Here is a 19713-nt window from a genome sequence, read left to right on the forward strand (position 1 = left end):
CATTGTTTTTCAGTATCAGGGGTCTCCCCTAGTCTCCAGTTCTTTGATGAATAGAACATACATTTTCAGGTCGGGATACCAGTTTTATCGAGAGAGAACCCCACACTGCTTAGCTTCGATTTAATGGAATAGTTCCAATTGTATCTCCCCCCCCCCCCCCCCCCATCACTTCCAATTTGTTTATCCTGTATGAATTCTTTCTCCTGACTGGATAAAATTAGTATCCCAACCTGAAATTGTATTTTCTAATTACTAAAGAGCTGGAGAGATGGGGAGACTGCTATTGTAATACAGATATTTAACACTTAATTAACAACAAACAACACCGGCAGCACTTGTCTCTCGTAATGTTTTTTAATCAAAGAAGATGGTTATGGTTTGGTCATGTCTGAACAAGAACAAACATTGCGTAATGGACGTGACGTCAATATTCCAGCGTGTGAATGGATGGCCAATCAAAAAACGACTTGGAAACGTCATTCCAACCAATTGCCTTCAGCTCTGCTCTTCTTGAAAACATGTCGCCCATGAAGCTGTGTGTTCCTGGTGAGTCTCACTATAATGTACTTAATATCTTCAATAATACCTAGATACCAAAGCTGATGGATGTTTTGGGGGCTGTTGACGCGTGTCAGGGGTCATTCATGTGGAATACACATGCTGTGCTGCTCAAATCGTTACCACAGTCTACTTGTAGTATTAGGCTAGCACTACTAGCTTTAGCCCCGTTTGGAGGAGCCTCACTCGGAGCTATCGTATATAGCTTATGCTAGCTGCCATGTGTTTACGAGACAAGTGTGGGTGTTGTGCTAAAACAACTTCAATCCCTTCTAATGCGTGTGGTGTGTGTTTCGAGGCGTTTGTTGCATTATTTCACGATACGGAAATATGAATTTGAGACGGTAGAGAATGCTAATAATTTGCTGCGCTACTTGTTGACTTTTACTTTCCACCGAGGTATATAAGAGCTTGTAGTTTTGACGTGCCCTGCCCATCGCCTTGGGCAAACTGAGTTGCTTCATCCTTCTGTTGTTTGGTTTCGCTCTTTGCCCTTTAAAGACGGGAGATTTCCCTGATTTGTGGTCTAGCAAATAGTTTTCTTGATAAAGAGCAATGATACTCCCAGCATCAAGTTGTAATGATCGTTCACTGAAGTAAAGTAGTCCACGCATACTTGTTGTAAGTGGTGCCATGTGTGCAGATCAGAGCTATATCAACACTTATTATCATTACATCATATATAATATAATTTAACCCCAGTTATAACCGTAGTGTCCAGAAATGGAGGCATGCAATCCTGTCTCATCACTAGTACAGATGAAATCACTACTTGATCCGGTATGAGTAATCCGGTATGAGTAATATTGCTCCCAAAGATCTGTTCACTGTTCAGCACATGAAAATGTCAAGAACAAGGTGGGGTAAAGGAATTTGGAAAAGGGTGTGGGTCTCTGTCCTCGTATAAACATGCCCTTAATTCTTGTATCTAGTCATGTGATGTACTGTACTGTTACTGTACAACTATGGTTTTCTACATGATATTTTAGGCATAATTACCTGAACAAGTTCAGCTTTAACAGTTATTTTAATAACAGTTCTAAAGCAAACAAACGGGTCAGATCTAGGCTGAACTAAGTAATGGTATAGACAAAACTTGCATAGTGCATTAGAATCTTTAATATTACGTGCTACTGCAACAACCAGTCAGGAAGTTTGTTTGCATCTTAATTGATTAATGTATTTCCAGATTTTCCACATATCAAACAATGATAATAATAAATTAAAGAACACATACAACTTGTAAGTGAATGCGAAGGAGAATGACAAAAACCCTCCAGGGACTTGAGAAGTGGCATTACATAATACGGGAAGGTTACAGCAATCTATAAATAAATAAATAAAAATCATCATACACAAAGACACACACATACAGTGAAGAATGGAAAATTAAAATATCCCCACAAATAATGCCAAGAAAAAAACTTATGCAAAAAAAGGATGAGACCAAGGCACTCTTGTGGAAAAGTAAAAAAGCCTTTAATAGTCTTTAAAGGCTTTAACTTTTTCACAAGAGTGCCTTGGTCTCAACCTTTTTTTTGCATCAATTTTGCCACCCAGTTGTACCAAAGAGCACCTTGCAACTTGGGGATTTTTACTCCAGCCAAACAGATGCGCTCCTTTCTCTCTCTTTTCTACAAAATACTAGTATGTTGTCATAGTGAGAAATCTACCATCTCCCCTCAATCTGTCTTCCCCTTTGTACTCCCACCCCCTTCCCTTGTCTGTCTGTATAGGTGACAAGCTATGCAGCGCAGAGGACTGCATACCCGGCACAGGCGTGTACCTTCGACACGGCTACATCTATTCTTCACTAGCAGGATACGTGCTGAGGAAAAACGAAGGAGAGGAGGTGTGTGGTGGAATGTGTGTTCAGGAATGGGGGGTTAACTAGGGTGTCAAACTGTAATGAAATGTGTTGGGAGAAAGTATTGTGCAACTTTGGGGGTGTGTGCCTCCCGGTGAAAATATGCATAGCCATGTTTTGGAGGCATATGATCTGAACAGGTTTTATGCATCTGTGTGTACAAGTCTTGTTTTTCTCTTTGTCCCTGCACAGTTACCAGTGATCTCAGTGGTGAGGGAAACAGAAACACAACTACTGCCAGATGTTGGAGCAATAGTCACCTGTAAGGTATGGGTAATGTATTCATGCACAAACTGTAATACGCCCATTCCTTGAAGCCAAATTCAACGTACTCACTGTTAACTGGTTATCATTTTAACCGTAATCGTTTCCAAGTTATGCAAGTTAAGGCAAATGGTGCCCAAGGAACCTACTGTTTCGGCATGATTTTCAGAATGGGCCAATATCTGGGCCTGACAAATTGCCATTCACACATTTTGCAGAACTTTTAAACATAATTGTTTCAGAATGTGCCGTCGCACTTTGTAAAAAAGTTAAACATCTCTGGAATCTACATATTCAGATTGTTCCTTGACAGATGATCAACTTACTGTAACCCACCCTTCAAGGAAGCATAAATTGAACATCCTCTACATTGGAAAGGATGTGTGAGTGTTGAGCCTCTGTCCTCTTTTGCTTGTGCAGGTGACCAGCATTAACCCCAGGTTTGCCAAGGTTCATATCCTTTATGTAGGCTCCACACCACTGAAGGACCGCTTCAGAGGCACTGTCAGGTAACCACAAATCACATCAGATTCAGAGCCCATTATTTGTTTACACTGCCCATCTCTTCTTGCCGCAGGATCAGCTGCTGAATTTACTCTGTTGAGATGTGTCTTTGGAGTTGTGATTGATTCTTTCCTTTCTTTGTATCAATCAATAAAATAGTTTTCACACATAAACCCTGTCCAGGGAATCAGGTCGGGATATTGTCCTGTGTTATCCTTTAACACATATAGCACAGATGCGTTCACACACAATGTAAATAGTTTGTTTAAGGTGAGGGCCTGTGTCTGGGTAGTAGACACACACGTTAGCTACTCGCATTTAAATATAACCGTGTGAGATACATGCAAGGATCTAATGCAGCGGTTCTCAAACTATGGGTCGTGACCCAAAGTGGGGTCATGGGAAGGTGCCGTTGGGGTTGCGCATTGGCAACCAAAAGAAGATTTTTTTTTGTCAAACGGTAAAAAAAAGAGAGAAAAAGTGAGGTTGTCGCGACCAACGTGAACGGGACGGCAACTACACATGGGGTCGCCAAAAACTTTCCCTCATAATATGGGGTCGTGGTATAAAGAAGTTTGAGAACCCCTGATTTAATGCAATCATTTTTTTCTCTCCACAGAACATGATAGATTAATTGAATTGCTCTACATGCGGTCTCCCATTGATGCACCCATGCAAAACACAAACGACACATCTTTCCTACCATAGTAGGCCTAGTCTCGCGTAGCCAGACAACTATTCCACAATCTCTGAATGCTATATATAGTGCCTGGAACTACACACGATTTGACTTTCAGTAGGACAATTTTACGCGACTGCAAAGACAACTTAAGTGGAGGGAGGTGGGGCATCCGCTTAAATTCACGTGTGTTCATATAGACAGCCCCACCTTTTTGAAATTCCATATTGCAGTGCATGTGCGAAATGAGGCTTAATTTTCATTTTCTACTTTTCTTGTTGGCGTATATGCCCACTGATATTAACACATTTGCCTTCATTGATTAATGCTGCTCTATTTTATACAGACTTCTAGGTCTGTGGTATTGCAACAGAATAATTTTAGTTTGTATCTTTATTCAAACTAAGCTTTACTCTGACTCTTTAGGAAAGAAGATGTACGGGCCACAGAGAAAGACAAGGTACTGTATCTGAATTGCTCAGTCATTCACATCATTCAGTTGATTACTGTCAACTACTTCTGAATGTATTTCTTTGAGGATTTTGCCATTGTCTTTTTTTAGGTTGAAACATACAAAAGCTTTCGACCAGGGGACATCGTACTGGCTAAAGTGGTATCCTTTATATGCTCCTGGGTCAATGACAGATACATTTTAACTCATTCAGTGCCATTGACGTCACCGACGTCACGTTTTTTTATAAGCCCAGGGTGCCAATGATGTCGCTGATGTCATGAAAAAAAAAATCTAAAAAAAATAAAATATATATATATATGTTCAGAACCCAAGATATCATGATTTGAAGATTTGCTGCTCCATTCACTTCTTGTTTGACATCTTACTGAAAAAGGCTGTATCGCTCCCTAAGCAAATTTTTTTTACAATGTATTTTTGGCTCTGGCACTCAGAGCCAAACTGCCAGAAATAAGTCAGGCACTGAATGAGTTAAGAGTCAAACCATATTGCAGTGTTATTTGTTTCTGTAGGATGTCTTTTGTTTATGGCCTGCATGTTGCTGAACCTTGACCTCACCCAGATATCTTTGGGGGATGTGCAGTCGAACTACCTGTTGACTACAGCAGAGAATGAACTGGGAGTGGTCATTGCCCACAGTGAAGCAGGTAGGACATGTTGCCTTTTTTCTCAAATCTGTCACATATACACAGAGGGAATTGTTGCAGCAACGCATTACCACCACCCGGTGGTACAAGAGCAACAGTGCAGGCAAAAATTTGTTTTAGGTTTTGGCAAATGTAGTGATTAAAATCTGAACCTATTTTAATGAATACATTTCTTTTATTTAACCAATCTGTACGGTAGGGTTAAGTGAGTATGTTAAGAAAACGTATGAAAAAAAAGCTAGCACCTCGGCAGTGGTTGTTGGTGGTGGTCTCCCTATGCGTTCATTGGGAAATATACAGTAGATCCTGGTGGCAGGTAGGACACTACTGGTTGACAAGTAGTATTGTAAGTAGTGGGTTGACAAGTAGTATTGTAAGTAGTGGGAATTCCATCTTGAAAAGTGGTTCAAGTCCTGGGTAGGACATAAGACTGCATCAGAGTTGCTGTTCATACTTTTTCTGTGTCAATTGTGGGTCTAAAGGAGACACAACTGGGCTCCATTTGTCAATCTATTGTGCATGAATTCTATCATTCTCAAGACAAGTCACATTCATACATTGTTCTATTATAAACTAGTTTCCAATGACTGTCTAAAATGTTTAGCTTTTATTCTCACTCTTAACTGTCCCCATTTCTCCTTGCCTTATAAAACAGGTGCCCAGATGGTTCCCATCAGCTGGTGTGAGATGCAGTGCCCACGAACACATGCCAAAGAGTATCGCAAGGTAGCACGGGTACAGCCAGAGTACCTGCAGGCATGAGAAGTCTCCAGCAGGCAGTCTGGGAGGTGCAACTCTCTTCCACACGGAACACACAGCTTCATCCTATCCTCAATCAGGCTGATAACTCTGTATACAGTTCTTAATGCATGGGCCATTTGCATAGAGCTAGCAGCATCCTGTAATACCTCTTTAAAAAGGCCAACCCCCTGAGCCCCAGAAAATCTAAATGTTAAGATCTACTCATGCCAGCCTGAAGAAATACCTCCATTCTAATACTTGCTGCCCTTGTAAAATTGTCTCTGGGTATACTTGTAGTGACATGAAATATTAGTGAATTTTGCAACTGTTGCTAAATATACTGCAGGAGAACATGAAGTTTTATTTTCCAGCACAGGTGCAATATTTGACTAACATTAGCTTATCAGCTTGCTGGCGGGCTAGAATAAGCAATACATGTTGGTTAACTACATAATAGATCAAGTTATTATAGGACAAGGCTCAGTTAACCTTTTTTTTTTTTTAAGGAATAAAAAGTCTAAAGACCAGTCCTTATGTTTAAACTAGGCAAATTTGTGCAATGGGCAGCAACTTGCTGTGGTTTACAGAAAGAATAGAAATGCTGTGGGCTCGGGGGCTATGGCATCGAGACGGCAAACATGGGCCATGTGGTTGGTTTGATAAACATGGTAGAAATTGTCAGACAAGGGAATCATTTCATGTTTTTTTCCCCCCCCATCTGTGCCTGAGTTCTAAGTAATTGAAATGGGTAATATGAGGAATGTCTGTAGAGAGGCTCATACTTTATTACAATAGGTGAATGTAATTTTAAAATGAGCTTTTTGTTCAATCAAATCGGCATGTTAAAGGACAAAATTCAATGGTCAAACATGTCCTTCTTTTTGACGGCATGTTTCCAAGACCAATGAGTACAAAATCCTGAAACAAGCAGAAAAATTGTTTCTATTTTTGACCATTATACATTTGCATTTTCTCCATTCCATGTGCAAAAGTGAAATAAAGTAACCATCAATGTGATCTCAATTTTGTCCAGATTAAAAAAAAATACATGATAAAACAAAGCCATGGGTGCTGTCGGCTTTAACAATTAAAAAGTATGTTTTGTTTAAAAATGATGGTTTGGCTTCCAAAATGGCAAGAATACTGTACAGTAGTTACATTGTTCAGGTCTGTGTTGACTTTACTAATAGAACAAAATGAGTTTACAATTACTTCACAGCAAAACTGTACATGGTATTCAATGATGCTCAAGATTTATAAACGGGAATCTCAGTTGTGAAATGTACATTCATTATCCATCTGAATTGAGCAAATAAGTGAGCGTGGGAACCTTTCACTGCAAAAGCATTTAAACAGTTAAAATCTACACAAACATAATTCAAGTTCCATTTGTTCAAGTAAGGATCCTTTCAATCATCAAAGCGGACAGATCGACATGCATTAACGTCAATAGCGAACTTCTTATTGGACGGTGCTGTAAACCCAAGTCCTGACCCCTTGTTATTGAAGTCCATGCGTCGTGATTGGGCTTGTTCAAATTCTCCCTGGAGTGCTTGTTGCAAATTATCCTGTGCCTCTTTACCCAGTGCCATATTTGCCCGCCCAGCTATTGAGCCCGCTGGTTGGGCACCTTTCTTGAAGCCGCCCATTAACCGGAGGAACTTCTGCTGCTGATTAGAGCTGTCAAATTGAGCACTAGCCCATTGGCCCAAGCCCTGTTGGAACAAAAACAGACATGTATATTAGAAATTATGTATAGATTAGTTTCTATTGTTGCTAGATGTGAAAACCAGATGTTCACAAAGACTAGAATATTCAGGGAAACTGATTACAGTTCCAGTTAGTCAGAAAAAATACAAGTCACGTATATCGTTGCTGTCCGTCAGAAACCAGCTAACTAATTTTTCCGCTTTTGCATTTTTTTCCCATAAATCAGTGCTATTGAACACCCTTTACATCTGTGTGTTGATTAAAAAAATATTGAGCCAATGCAAAGTATTAAAAAGCATGTGACAAAACCAGTAAGTCCACCAAAGAGGGGTGGAGTTAGCTGGTTTTGTTGACTCCAGGCTCCACACCCTTTTGACCTCCAACCTCATTGTGAGCTTTGAGGTCCATTTACCGGTAGTTGTTCTTATTAATGATGAACAAAACCTCCTAACTCTACTTTTGTGTTGTTTTTGTCATTTCCTGAAAAAAACATTTTGGAGTTAGCTGGTTTCTGCCGGACAGCAGAGATATTGTCATTCCACCTGCAAGGCTTAAAAATGTTTTAATCGACTGACCGAAGATGTGGGTTGTGTTTGAGGTTGAGATGCCTTGTCAACCTCCATCTGTAGAGCCAATCGTCTTTGCTACATCAAACAGGGACTATGTTAATTACAACTTACAACGTCATGGTAGCAATTATTTAGTTAAACAAAATTGCTATAAAATATCCCTTGTTTTAGCTATAAGGACATACAGTATTTAGGTAAACCATTACTTACTGTTTACTTTTTCAAATAGAGTACAAGGTGTTGAGTGCATACAACCCAAGTTCATGTACATATAATTATTTCAGAGAAGTCCACCGGCTTCACAAAATTCCAGGACCAGACTAGGATGAAACACGGTCAGAACAACAACAAAAAAAACTATCATATATCATTATAGGATAATGACATATGTAAAAATCTACCTGGTTGATGGTCACCTCATCTGTATTTCCACGCTTCTTTGACAGAAAGACCACATCCGTATGGGAGGCCACCTGGGACACAACACAGCAACAAGGGGCAATACTTTTTTAATGATTTAGCACTTATGTAAGCAGGGTTTACAGCAAAAGGAAAAAGTTAACTTGATACATACACACAATCTGATGACCTTTGAGCCTATGCACTCACCTCTTGGCCTTGCTGCTTTTCACTGTCACACGGTTCCACTTTGATATTTTTCTTGTTCTGTATCTTCTTCCCATCACCCTCTTGTGCTTCTTCCTCTACCTTGATTTCTACCCAAGAGGGGTTCTTTCTCTCCTTCTTCTTGCCTTTCATGCCACCTGCCACAGTGGTGAGCAATTCTCCACTCTGGCCTTCCACACTGACCTCTGTTGGCTGGTCCAACACTTCTTCATCCATGACGCACAAAACTGCCTCTCTCTTCTTCTTTCTTTTCTCCTTGGGTTCCCCCTCTTCCACTATGATCACCTCCTGTTCTTCCTCACACACAGGGGCTTTCCGCTTCTTCTCTTTCAGTCCTTTCTTCTTTTCACTCTTCTCTTTCGATCCTTTCTTCTTTTCACTCTCGTCTTTTGGTTCATTTGTCTTTTCACTCTTCTCTTTCAGTCCTTTCTTCTTCTCACCATTCTCTTTCAGTCCTTTCTTCTTCTCACTCTTCTCTTTCAGTTCTTTCTTCTTTTCACTCTTCTCTTTCGATCCTTTCTTCTTTTCACTCTCGTCTTTTGGTTTATTTGTCTTTTCACTCTTCTCTTTCAGTCCTTTCTTCTTCTCACCGTTCTCTTTCAGTCCTTTCTTCTTCTCACTCTTCTCTTTCAATCCTTTCTTCTTACTCTTCTGCTCGCTCTTCACCTCCTCAATGATGCGGTCCTCCTGTGTATCACCTTTCTTGTTCATCCTCTTTTTCTTGGTTGCTTTTCTTCTTTTCTTCTTCACAGTTTCCCCCTCAACTGCTCCCATCTCAACCTTGGGAATTATGAATCCCTCATCATCCTCAACCAGTTCCTTCTTCACCATCTTTTTCTTTTTCGCGCTCACCCCCTCACCTCCGTCTTGCTCTGCAAGTGCAGAGCTTCTCTTCTTTCCCTTTTTCATGCCTTTCATCAGCTCCTCTGTCCCTTCAGCGCATGTGACTGAAGCCACAATCTGCCCCTTCTTCTTCTTCTTTGCTTTCTTCAAGACTTCCTCCTCTGCTCCCACTTTTTCTCCATCCTCCACCTTGATATTTTCCACTGGAGGTTCAGACTGTACAGACTTGTTTTTCATTTTCTGCTTTTTTCTCTGTTCTTTCTCCTCACTTCCTTCCTCCTTTACAGAGTTGCATACAGCTTCACCTCCGTTACCTTCAGCTTCAACTTTGGCACTATATTTGCTGGACGATTTTTTCTTCTTTTTGCTGGTTTCTTGACCAATGCCGTTCATTTCCTTGACATTGTGTCCATCGTGCCCCTTCTTCACTTTCTTCTGGACTTTCTCCTCTGCTCCCACCTTTTCTCCATCCTCCACCTTGATATTTTCCACTGGAGGTTCAGACTGTACAGACTTTTTCATTTTCAGCTTTTTTCCCTCAGCTATGTCCTCCTTTACAGAGCTGCGTGCAACTTTACCTCCATTCTCCTCAGCCTCAACTTTGGCACCATTTTTTCCAGACAATGCTTTTTTCGTCTTTTTGCTGGTTTCTTGACCAAATCCATGAATGTCCTTCACATCGTGGTTATAGGTATCATTTGCAGTGTCATTGTGTGTCATTTTCTTCTCTGTTTTAGCACCTCTATCCTGGATTGAAATCTCCTCAACGCCATTCTTTTTTTTTCTTTCCATCTTCACTCCTTCTTTGCTCTCCTCAATGATAGAGATGACTTCCCTCTCAGGCTGGGTGGCTTTTCTTCGCTTCTCTTTCTTCTCCATCTTTCCAGTCTGTTCATCGGAGTTAGCGACCTCTTTTTTCATCTCCAAAGCAACCACCCTTTGGCATGCCTGTTGGAAAATAATTAAAGTGCAGAAAATAATATTGGGCTAAATGAATGGATAAATAGTCATCAAGACTGCAGAAACCATGTGTGCTGCAGTCTTTGTGAGAACCATATGTCGTCCACAAGGATAGGAAAATTATATTACTTTTCAATAGTCTGTTTTAGGGTTAAGTTTATAATTGGAATTTAGGTTGAAGGTCTTCACAAGTAGCAGTACAATAGAGAGAGAGAGAGAGAGAGAGCGAGAGAGGAAACAAACCCAATGTTTGGCTGGTTGTCTGGGCTGAGACTCCTGATCAATGTCTTTCTGCAGAGCCAGTCGCTTTTCCTGCATAAAATATGAAACAGTGTCAAAAACTCTAAACCCATGATAGGAGTACATTTACACTTTCTATACTTACGTGTTATATTCCACATGCTAAAATAGATTATAATATATAACTAATAGATCATAAGAATTGTCCTCAATTGTTTGTGTAGTCTTGAAACAAAAACAGCCGATAGAGGGCTCCCTATTTTAACTGGTACGTACCTGGTCAATGATAAATGATGTAGGTCTCTTTGGCACAAAGATCAAGTCCTCTTCGGAATCCGTCTGAAATCAAACATGAATTTAACAGCGTCTGTTATATTAGTAGTACTAAGAATAGCTATTATGGTACATTTTTGGCTTGACGTGATTAAACTTTATCTGTTTGTACTGATTCACTCTCATCTGTTTAAGCACAGATATACTTCTGTTGCCATGGCTTTATCAGGACACTGTATGCCCAATGATACAAGAAGCACCTGTTGTTGAAGTATGTTAAATCTATTGTGTACTTTACCATACTCTGTTACTTTATGTTCTTCTCTTATGACTCTTATCTCCAGGTCACGCAATGTGCTCAGTCCTATATAGGCCTATATTCTCTAGTTTAATAAACTTCAGATATTGTCATGCAATACTGCATGGCGTCATCTTGTTGTCCTAGCTTGCCACTCAACCGAATCCTCACTCGCAACCTGTAATTCGAGTTAGAGGAAAACTCTTAGGACCACATATGAGGGTAATCAGAAGAGTGGGCACCTGAGAAGTCTGGGCAGAGGTGCACAGTCTTCAGGACCAATGGGAAATATTTGGGGGTAAGAATTGGCACACCTTACACTCTTTACTTGGGCACAGTGGTGTAAAGTAACTAAGTACATTTACTCACGTAGTGAGTACAATTTTGAGGTATATTTTACTTAACTGGAGTATTAACAATTTTCTATACTTTTACTTCTACTCCACTACATCTCAGAGGCAAATATTATACCTTTACTCCACTACAATTATTTGACAACTCTAGTTACTTTGTAGATTTTGATTAATATTACCAAACATACAATAACCACTTCAGCCCTATATACATTTCGGCCATTCGAAAATAGCCTATCTACAAGCGACTGCAATGAATGAACATGCAGATCGGCTATTTTCAAAAGATTTTTATGCATTTTATACATTTGAAAACTTGTGAAATGGGGCATTCTGCATAAGGAGTATTTTCGACTTTTGGTACTTTGAGTACATTTTGATACCAATACTTTTGTACTTTTACTCAACAAGTACATTCGGACTTTTACTTGAAACAGCATATTTCTACATTGAAATATTGATACTTTTACTTAAGTAAAATAAGTGAGTACTTTTTCCACCACTGCCCCGGGCAGCACTATTAGGCTATAGCACCATTGAAAGCTTCAATAATGGATTATGTTTCTGCTCCATCTTGAACTTTACCCTGTTTCATGAGTACAAGGAGTGTACTTTGGGGTAAACTTAGCCTTGGATCAAGACTATCATAGATGTATTTAATCGAGTCTGACTTTTACTTTCATCAACGATAGTCTTGGCGACCACCCCTTAGAGCGTCCTGCACTTTCACCAGTAAAGCCTGCACTTCTCTATACATGTACAAAAAATATATATAAGGTGCTTACCCTGTTGCCACAAATGTTAACTAGCGGTCCAGAGTCTTTGTGCAATGTATAAGCCCGTATTTTTCAATAAAGAAGTGTTTTAATTCCGTCTGTGTCAGATTCTGTCGGAAGTTCCCTGTATTCCTCAATGGGCGGTAGTGACGGGGCGCATCCGGTGAAAGCCGGAATTACACTCAATGTAAACGGGAAGTAAACGAGGGGAGGAATGGCGTTCGGCCACAGACGGGATTAACACTTCTTTATTGAAAAATACGGACTACATACATTGCACAAAGACTCCGAAGCGCGAATTAACATTTGGGGCAACCGGGTAAGCACCTTATATATATCTTTTGTACATGTACGGAGAAGTACGGGCTTTACTGGTGAAAGTGCAGGACACACTGAGGGGTGGTCGCCAAGACTGTAGTAGATACGAAAGTAAAAGTAAGACTCGATAAAATACATCTATGATCGTCTTGATCCAGGCTAGGGTAAATCCGTGCAACTAACAACTATAGCAATATGCATTGTGCAGAGTAGACATGATCTGCCTACATTAAGCACCCTGCTAGTTAACCATGTTAGCCGTTAGCCACGTTATTTACAGCTGATAGTTGCATGCGACAGGCACTACGAACAAGGTAAAATGTGCACATGTAGGGCAAAACAGTCTGTCGGTCTGGCTAGTATTTTGAAACACATTGAATAAAATGCATTGGATCATTTGTAATGCAAGAAGATAACTCACTTTGACGATTCACGTGGAAGCGTGTTACTGTTTACTCGCTTGACCCGGAAGTAGTCTACTGTTTTTCCTGTTCAACTTGCAAAGCGTCCATAGTAACCGTTGTCCTCTAGGCCAGTGGTTCTGGTTCTCACCCTGTGGGTCCCCAGATTACAGTGTAGTGACAATTTAAGGACGTTTTAGACCTTTTTAGTGCCCAAAAAAAAAATGCATCTAAAGTAATCAACAAACTATACAATAAAAACTGGTCAAACATTGGTTAAATTGTCAAATAGAATAAGAAAGAGAAAACAATTTATCTGTGGAACCGAGTCAAACAAAATTTAATGCCTCAACTCCTACATTCCAAGTGCTTGTCCCCTCCCTGGGGGGTCCCCAGTTCAAATATGATTATTTTGGGGGTCACGACCTGAAAAGGTTGAGAACCACTGCTCTAGTCAAGGTAAAATGAGATAAGTAAAAATCTAAACATCTACCTTTCAGGATGTCTTCTGTCATTTGACAACAATATGCATCTATGACAAAGGGCCATGAAAAATACGACGTCTCAAAAAAAGAAAAAGAAAATCTGGTCCTGTGGCTGAAAGGGTAAGTTGACCCATCTGACCATTCAATTTCTCAAGTTTAAACTTGAGCATGATAGTTCCAGACAGTTGACCAGATTGAACCACTATCAGATAGTGACTATCTGACCGATAAGCCCATATATGGGCATGCCCATATTGGGCATACACTGATGACATAAGGGATTTCCATATATGGGCATAAAAGGGACACAGACAGACAGACAGACAGACAGACAGAAAGACAGAGTGTGTGTGTGTGTGTGTGTGTGTGTGTGTGTGTGTGTGTGTGTGTGTGTGTGTGTGTGTGTGTGTGTGTGTGTGTGTGTGTGTGTGTGTGTGTGTGTGTGTGTGTGTGTGTGTGTGTGTGTGTGTGTGTTCATCTATTTATAAATGCATGGAATCTCTGTGTCTATGTCCCCCGCATATCTCAAGAACCATCTGACCGATTGACATCAAACTTGGCATGCTTATTGCCGCGGACCCGAGGGAGTGATATGTCAATTGCGAAGTCAGTCAGATCATAAATGTCTATAAATCCACAAATCTCTGTATCTGTCTGTATGTCTGTGTCACCTTCATACCCATATATGGAGATCCCTGATAGCATCATTATGACTTCATAGTACTGATATCATAGACTCAACTGGCCTCCAAGTATGATAATGCAAGTATTCTGACCACGGGTACTCTTGACAACGGGTAATGCATTACCGGAGGGGCATGCGTTCCCAACTGGTATGGCCCTAGTTAAGATAAGTCCTGAATTGCAGTTTTCTTTTTTGTAAGAGCACAAAAGAGCGTAGAAGGTTAGGCAGCCTATAATTCAGAAAATTAAAAAAAAAAAAAAAGAAAAAAATCTAAAAGTCATACATGTTGTTAATCAGAGCCATTTAATTTTCTATTGCTTGAGAAATTACAAACAACATCGTAGCCCTTGTCAGGGGAGCCACATAAACTGTATATAAGTAAGCTTATGTCTGTGCAACATCAAATTACAGGCGTGTGTGGATTCAGGACAACCAGAATTAATAGGCTATCATGGCATGAGTGTCAATTGAAGAACAAGAACAGAAACATTTAAGAGTAAAGAAAAAAGTGCTTTGATACACTAGACACTTTTTGCAAGTCACGTTACAGACATTCATACAGTATAATAATAAGGAGTGAAAAGTCCCTGTTGTTAAACACTTTCATAAAGGCTTCCCAAAGGACAATACTGCGTTTCCACATTGGGCTTATTTACATAGAATCTTACCTCTAATATGGTGGAAAATTATGATATTAGCACACATTTAGTTGTGCATCAAATTTCACCTTTTGCAAACTATAAAGTGCTGGATGATTGTTTCCGATTGACACAATAGCTATTAGAGAGGGTGTTTCACACCAAAAGAGATCCAGTTAACAGTGGAATGCAAAGTATTGTAATACTGAATTAATTAACTATATGCTATAAATAGTAGTATTCTTGGTCAATATGATAGAGTTAATTAAATCATTTAATAGCACTGGTATTATTCTCCATGTGTACAGTATGTATACCAAAACCTTATAAAATATTGAAGATACAATCATTTCTTGAGCTTTTTACATGCATTCACATCTAAAAAATGTTAGAATGCCCATAGTTGAACTGTGTTGATAAAGTGCAAAATCACAAAGTGTAAACCCTTTACTACAGTACAGATATAGCAGTATTATTAAAAAAGCTATTACTAGCCTATACTTTTTCCCCCCCAAATTGTCCATCTCCATTTGTATCAAAAGCTGTAGTTGCTGTCTTAAGCCCCCAACATTCCCCTATACTACCCATGACAGATTATGATTGTCAGGTATATCATGGCTTATATCCATTTGCACTTAGATTATATCTCAGTGTACACTGTAAAATTCTGCGTTAATTTAACCAAATGAGATGCAGCCTTGGTGTTTTTCCTGCATGTGGTGGAAGGGGCTGGAGAGGTTTGTGGGTGCGTGGAGGTAATTTACATAATAATACATACTGTCCCACAGGTCTTTTCTGCATCTTGTCTTAAAGCTCTACGAAAACAGAAGCAATAATTACTACAGCACTGATGATAACTTATTCACTAAACGAGTGCAGAGATGATTTATGATCAACAGCTAGTAGCAGTGGATTAGAGAGCCTGCATTGGTCTTAAGGAGCCTTACAGTTGTCCAGTTAGCTAACATAGAGGCACTAAACAGCTTTGCAAAGGTACGTTCGCAAATACTTCAAGACAGAAATACACAAGTTAAGAGAAATAGTTGCGCCATCAATGTGTCAGGAGACAGCTTAGGCTCCTGTCAAATCCAAGAGCCCATTCAAAGTGACTTCTTTAATGCTGTCTTCTTCTGAAGTGGTGATGAAATTCCGCTACCACCACAGAAGCCGTTTCTGAGGTATTCTGATGTCTTCAATGCCATTATTCAAGATTGTACTCTCACCACAGCTGTCTTCCAGTGTAGTTTATTGGGGCAGTAGGCATCTGCAAGAGAACAATTAGTTCGAAATAATCAGCCCATACATTGTTAAAGTTGAACATGATTTGAAAAATCACTTATTTGGGGTGCGTGGCGTGCTGCGTGGTCATTGTGTGTGTGTGTGTGTGTGTGTGTGTGTGTGTGTGTGTGTGTGTGTGTGTGTGTGTGTGTGTGTGTGTGTGTGTGTGTGTGTGTGTGTGTGTGTGTGTGTGTGTGTGTGTGTGTGTGTGTGTGTGTGTGTGTGTGTGTCTGTCTGTCTGTGTCTGGGAGAGAGGAAATCTGTCCATCTGTCATACTTACTGTTCCACCATTCATAACCAGGGCCATCTCAGTGGGTTGATAGACACGACCTCGAAAGGGGATGCCAGGACGGAGACTCCCATGGCTGCTAGATGTTCCACCTTGCAGAGCTAAGCAGGATAAAAGGATAAAAACCATGTATTTATGTCATTCTTGGAAGACAGACAGACAAACAAACAGGCACTTTTGGCCCCGAGTTCTGTGATTGCAGGCTTACAGGGTTTACATGGTTGGTTAATTTTGAGGGTCTTTTCATCTCCATGTATCTCACACACACACACACACACACACACACACACACACACACACACACACACACACACACACACACACACACACACACACACACACACACACACACACACACACACACACACACACACACACACACACACACACACACAAACATGCATGTGTTCACAGTCACGCATAACTTACTTGCACTACGTTCTTCCACAGAGGTCATGGCTTTGGCCTCAGCAAATGGTCTGGTCTCAGCAAATGGTCTGGTCTCAGCAAATGGTCGGCAAAGGGTGGATGGTTCTTCTCTAAACGGTGGAGGTGCAGGGGATGGACTTGTGTCAAAATAATCCAGTGGAGGGGGCAGCAGACGTTTCCTCAAACAGAAATGGGCTTCGGGGATGGCATGGAAGAGCAATAGAATCCAGCCTTGTGTGACCAGTGCCACAGCCAATGCAGGCTCATCCCATGCCTTGGAGCCCTTCCTTCCCCCGGCCCCAAACCGCTCCCCCTTCCCCTTCATTCTTGGAGCCTGACTGCCGTACAGATAGAACCCCAGCCAGGCGACCCACAACAAGGCAGACGCCAAACAGGACAGGAAAAGCCAGACACCGTTGCACCGCCACTTTCTTTTGTCGTTCCCTCTATCCCCATCCTCCTCCCTTGAACCTCCTCTCACTGCCTCCAACTCTCCTCCACATAGCACCACAGCCAAGGACAGCCCCATTCCTATCAGCAGCAGGCCCAGGGTGTAGCCGCATGTCAGGGCAAAGTCCAGCGGAGGATATTCACATGCTGGGTGACCCTCCCTGACCACAGTCAGCAATACCCACTCAGCAGAGATGATCCCCTGAACCAGGGCCAGAGCCACGCTAAGCCCAGCCAGGGTGCCGCCGTCCGGGCTCGCCTTGCCCGCCACCAGCCTCCGTAACCTCACGCCCTGGGCCAACAAGCTGGAGAAACATAGGGCAAAAAGGGGACCCCAGAGGGCCCTGCGGACAACACAGAGAGCATGGCTTTTCCCCACCAGGAAGGCCAGAGAGAGAGAGAAGAGCCCCACGAGAGTGGCGAGGAGTAGGAGCAAGGGACCCAGGCCACAGCGCCTGTCGGGATCACAGATAGAGCGCAGCTTGACCAGGAGGACCAGGGTGAGGACCAGGGAGCTTAGGGCTCCACCGCAGGCCACCGCCTCCAGAACTACACCCCACACAGACTCCAGGTCACAGAGCACCCGGTATAGAGGGTCCACTTCCACACCACACCCCCGCGGGGTAGGGGAGGTGGGTGACATCTGGGACATGCTGCAGCCGATCACAGAGAGGAGGCAGAGGATGATATGGCTGACTTCCATCTGAGAGAGAGAGAGAGGGGGGGAGAGAGACACAGAAAGAGACACAGAGGGCAAGGGCATTATTGGGTGGAATTTGGAGACCATATACAGTAGATCGTAGCAGGAGCGCACAATGATCAATCAGTTACCTTACTACATAAATACAATAGACATACAACACAAAGACGCACACAAACATACCCACACAGCCTAGGAGCACACAACACACAGGCTCGTTCCTATGGTTTCCATGGGAACGAGAAATAGCGTGGGCTGGCTACATTGCACACTGGGCTTTCATGAGGCAAGTTACACTGCCTGAAACAACCACACACACACACACACACACACACACACACACACACACACACACACACACACACACACACACACACACACACACACACACACACACACACACACACACACACACACACACACACACACACACACACACACACACTGACTTTGAAGCATGCCAAAAATATTTTAGACTCACCATTAGTGGATTCTTGCTGTTGTATTACGAACTCTGAAGAAGCACCATTATTTTTCTCCACATTATTCACCCCAGCTAGAGAAAATATGTTGCGATTGTAAACCAGTAGAGAAAAGCGTTTCCATTACATTCCAAATGGGCAAAATGGTCTTTTCTTCAGCAAAAGTCACTGCTTGTTTTAAAGCACTTAACAGCGCACACGATCATGCAAGCAGATAACATTTTGTGATGCTGCAGTGTCCTGTCACACCAAAAGACCACACGATGCATGCTGGGTGTCTTCACACACCCACACAGCTAAATATATCCTCTCTGCCTCTCTCTCTCTCTATCTGTCTTTCTCTCTGAACTGTCTTACTCTCTCTCTGTCTTCATTCCTGTCTATGTGCCTCTTACTCCCCCCTCCCACCTCCCGTCCGTTATCATGCTGAATTTGTGGGGGAGTCAAAATAGATGCAAATCCAAGCTTCACCTCTGCCCGCCCACACACCGTCTCCATGAATTGCTGCTGCCCCCCGCCTTAGCAGGGGGAAGAAATCCAGGTAATAAGTAGATGAGTGTAGATGAGCGTCAGTCAGTCAGTTCCTCATCTTGTCATTCTATCTTCTGTCCCCAGAGAACATTATCTTCTCCTTCATAGCAATCAGGCACCTCTTCACCTCACACAACAAAACACAGGTTCTGAAATCTTTGGCCATGCCGAATGCACAGAAGTACAGTGAGAGCATCTCAGGGTGAAGATGGGGTGAGGGAGCGGGAAGTGGAGGAGGGAGGAGCAGATGGTCATTTTAAACACTTCAGGCAAGCGCTGTGCCCACGTGGCCGATGTGCTGTCAAAAAAAGATGTTGCATAACACTCTGAAAGACATGACTCAGCCCTGCCTCTCTTTAAACAGGGGTACTCTGCACCCACCCAGACAAGCCCACTACAGTATATCTTTGCATGTGCACGTGTTGGTCTGTTTGTTTGTATGCACGTAGGTGTGCAATGTGCATGCATGCATACATGCTGTAGCCTACGCGCGTGTGTGTGTGTGCTTGCATGTGCTTGCGTGTGTACGCACGTGTGTACTGTACCAACGCAACAAATTTTTTTTTTTAAATTTTCTAGAGATCTAGACAGACAGGCCCAGCCTTGACGTTGAGCAGATTGTTTGCAATGCCATCATTCATTGAA

The 19713-nt window shown here is 41.8% G+C and overlaps 3 protein-coding genes across 3 annotated transcripts; 1 reads left to right on the forward strand and 2 right to left on the reverse strand.

The window, feature by feature from the left end:
• Nucleotides 1-491: 491 nt before the first annotated feature.
• On the forward strand, nucleotides 492-6749 carry exosc1 (exosome component 1). The gene is made up of 8 exons (XM_080456802.1): nucleotides 492-546; nucleotides 2295-2410; nucleotides 2618-2692; nucleotides 3110-3198; nucleotides 4299-4332; nucleotides 4435-4485; nucleotides 4907-4991; nucleotides 5647-6749. The coding sequence occupies exons 1-8, from the start codon at nucleotides 519-521 to the stop codon at nucleotides 5751-5753; spliced, it is 585 nt and encodes a 194-aa protein (XP_080312928.1). The 5' UTR covers nucleotides 492-518; the 3' UTR covers nucleotides 5754-6749.
• Nucleotides 6444-13176, reverse strand: knop1 (lysine-rich nucleolar protein 1). The gene is made up of 7 exons (XM_080456793.1): nucleotides 13121-13176; nucleotides 10958-11020; nucleotides 10685-10753; nucleotides 8621-10429; nucleotides 8413-8484; nucleotides 8018-8086; nucleotides 6444-7447 (listed from the first exon to the last, which is right to left on the reverse strand). Exons 4-7 carry the CDS (start codon nucleotides 10400-10402, stop codon nucleotides 7142-7144), a joined length of 2229 nt encoding a protein of 742 aa, XP_080312919.1. The 5' UTR covers nucleotides 10403-10429; nucleotides 10685-10753; nucleotides 10958-11020; nucleotides 13121-13176; the 3' UTR covers nucleotides 6444-7141.
• A 2951-nt stretch (nucleotides 13177-16127) lies between these two features.
• gprc5bb (G protein-coupled receptor, class C, group 5, member Bb) lies at nucleotides 16128-18058 on the reverse strand (the record flags this gene model as incomplete). The annotated part of the gene is made up of 3 exons (XM_080442442.1): nucleotides 16128-16172; nucleotides 16468-16577; nucleotides 16906-18058. The coding sequence occupies 3 exons, from the start codon at nucleotides 18056-18058 to the stop codon at nucleotides 16128-16130; spliced, it is 1308 nt and encodes a 435-aa protein (XP_080298568.1).
• Nucleotides 18059-19713: the final 1655 nt, after the last annotated feature.

Source organism: Gymnoscopelus braueri (assembly GCF_963280865.1).
Source record: "Gymnoscopelus braueri genome assembly, chromosome: 2".
NCBI lineage: Eukaryota > Metazoa > Chordata > Actinopteri > Myctophiformes > Myctophidae > Gymnoscopelus > Gymnoscopelus braueri.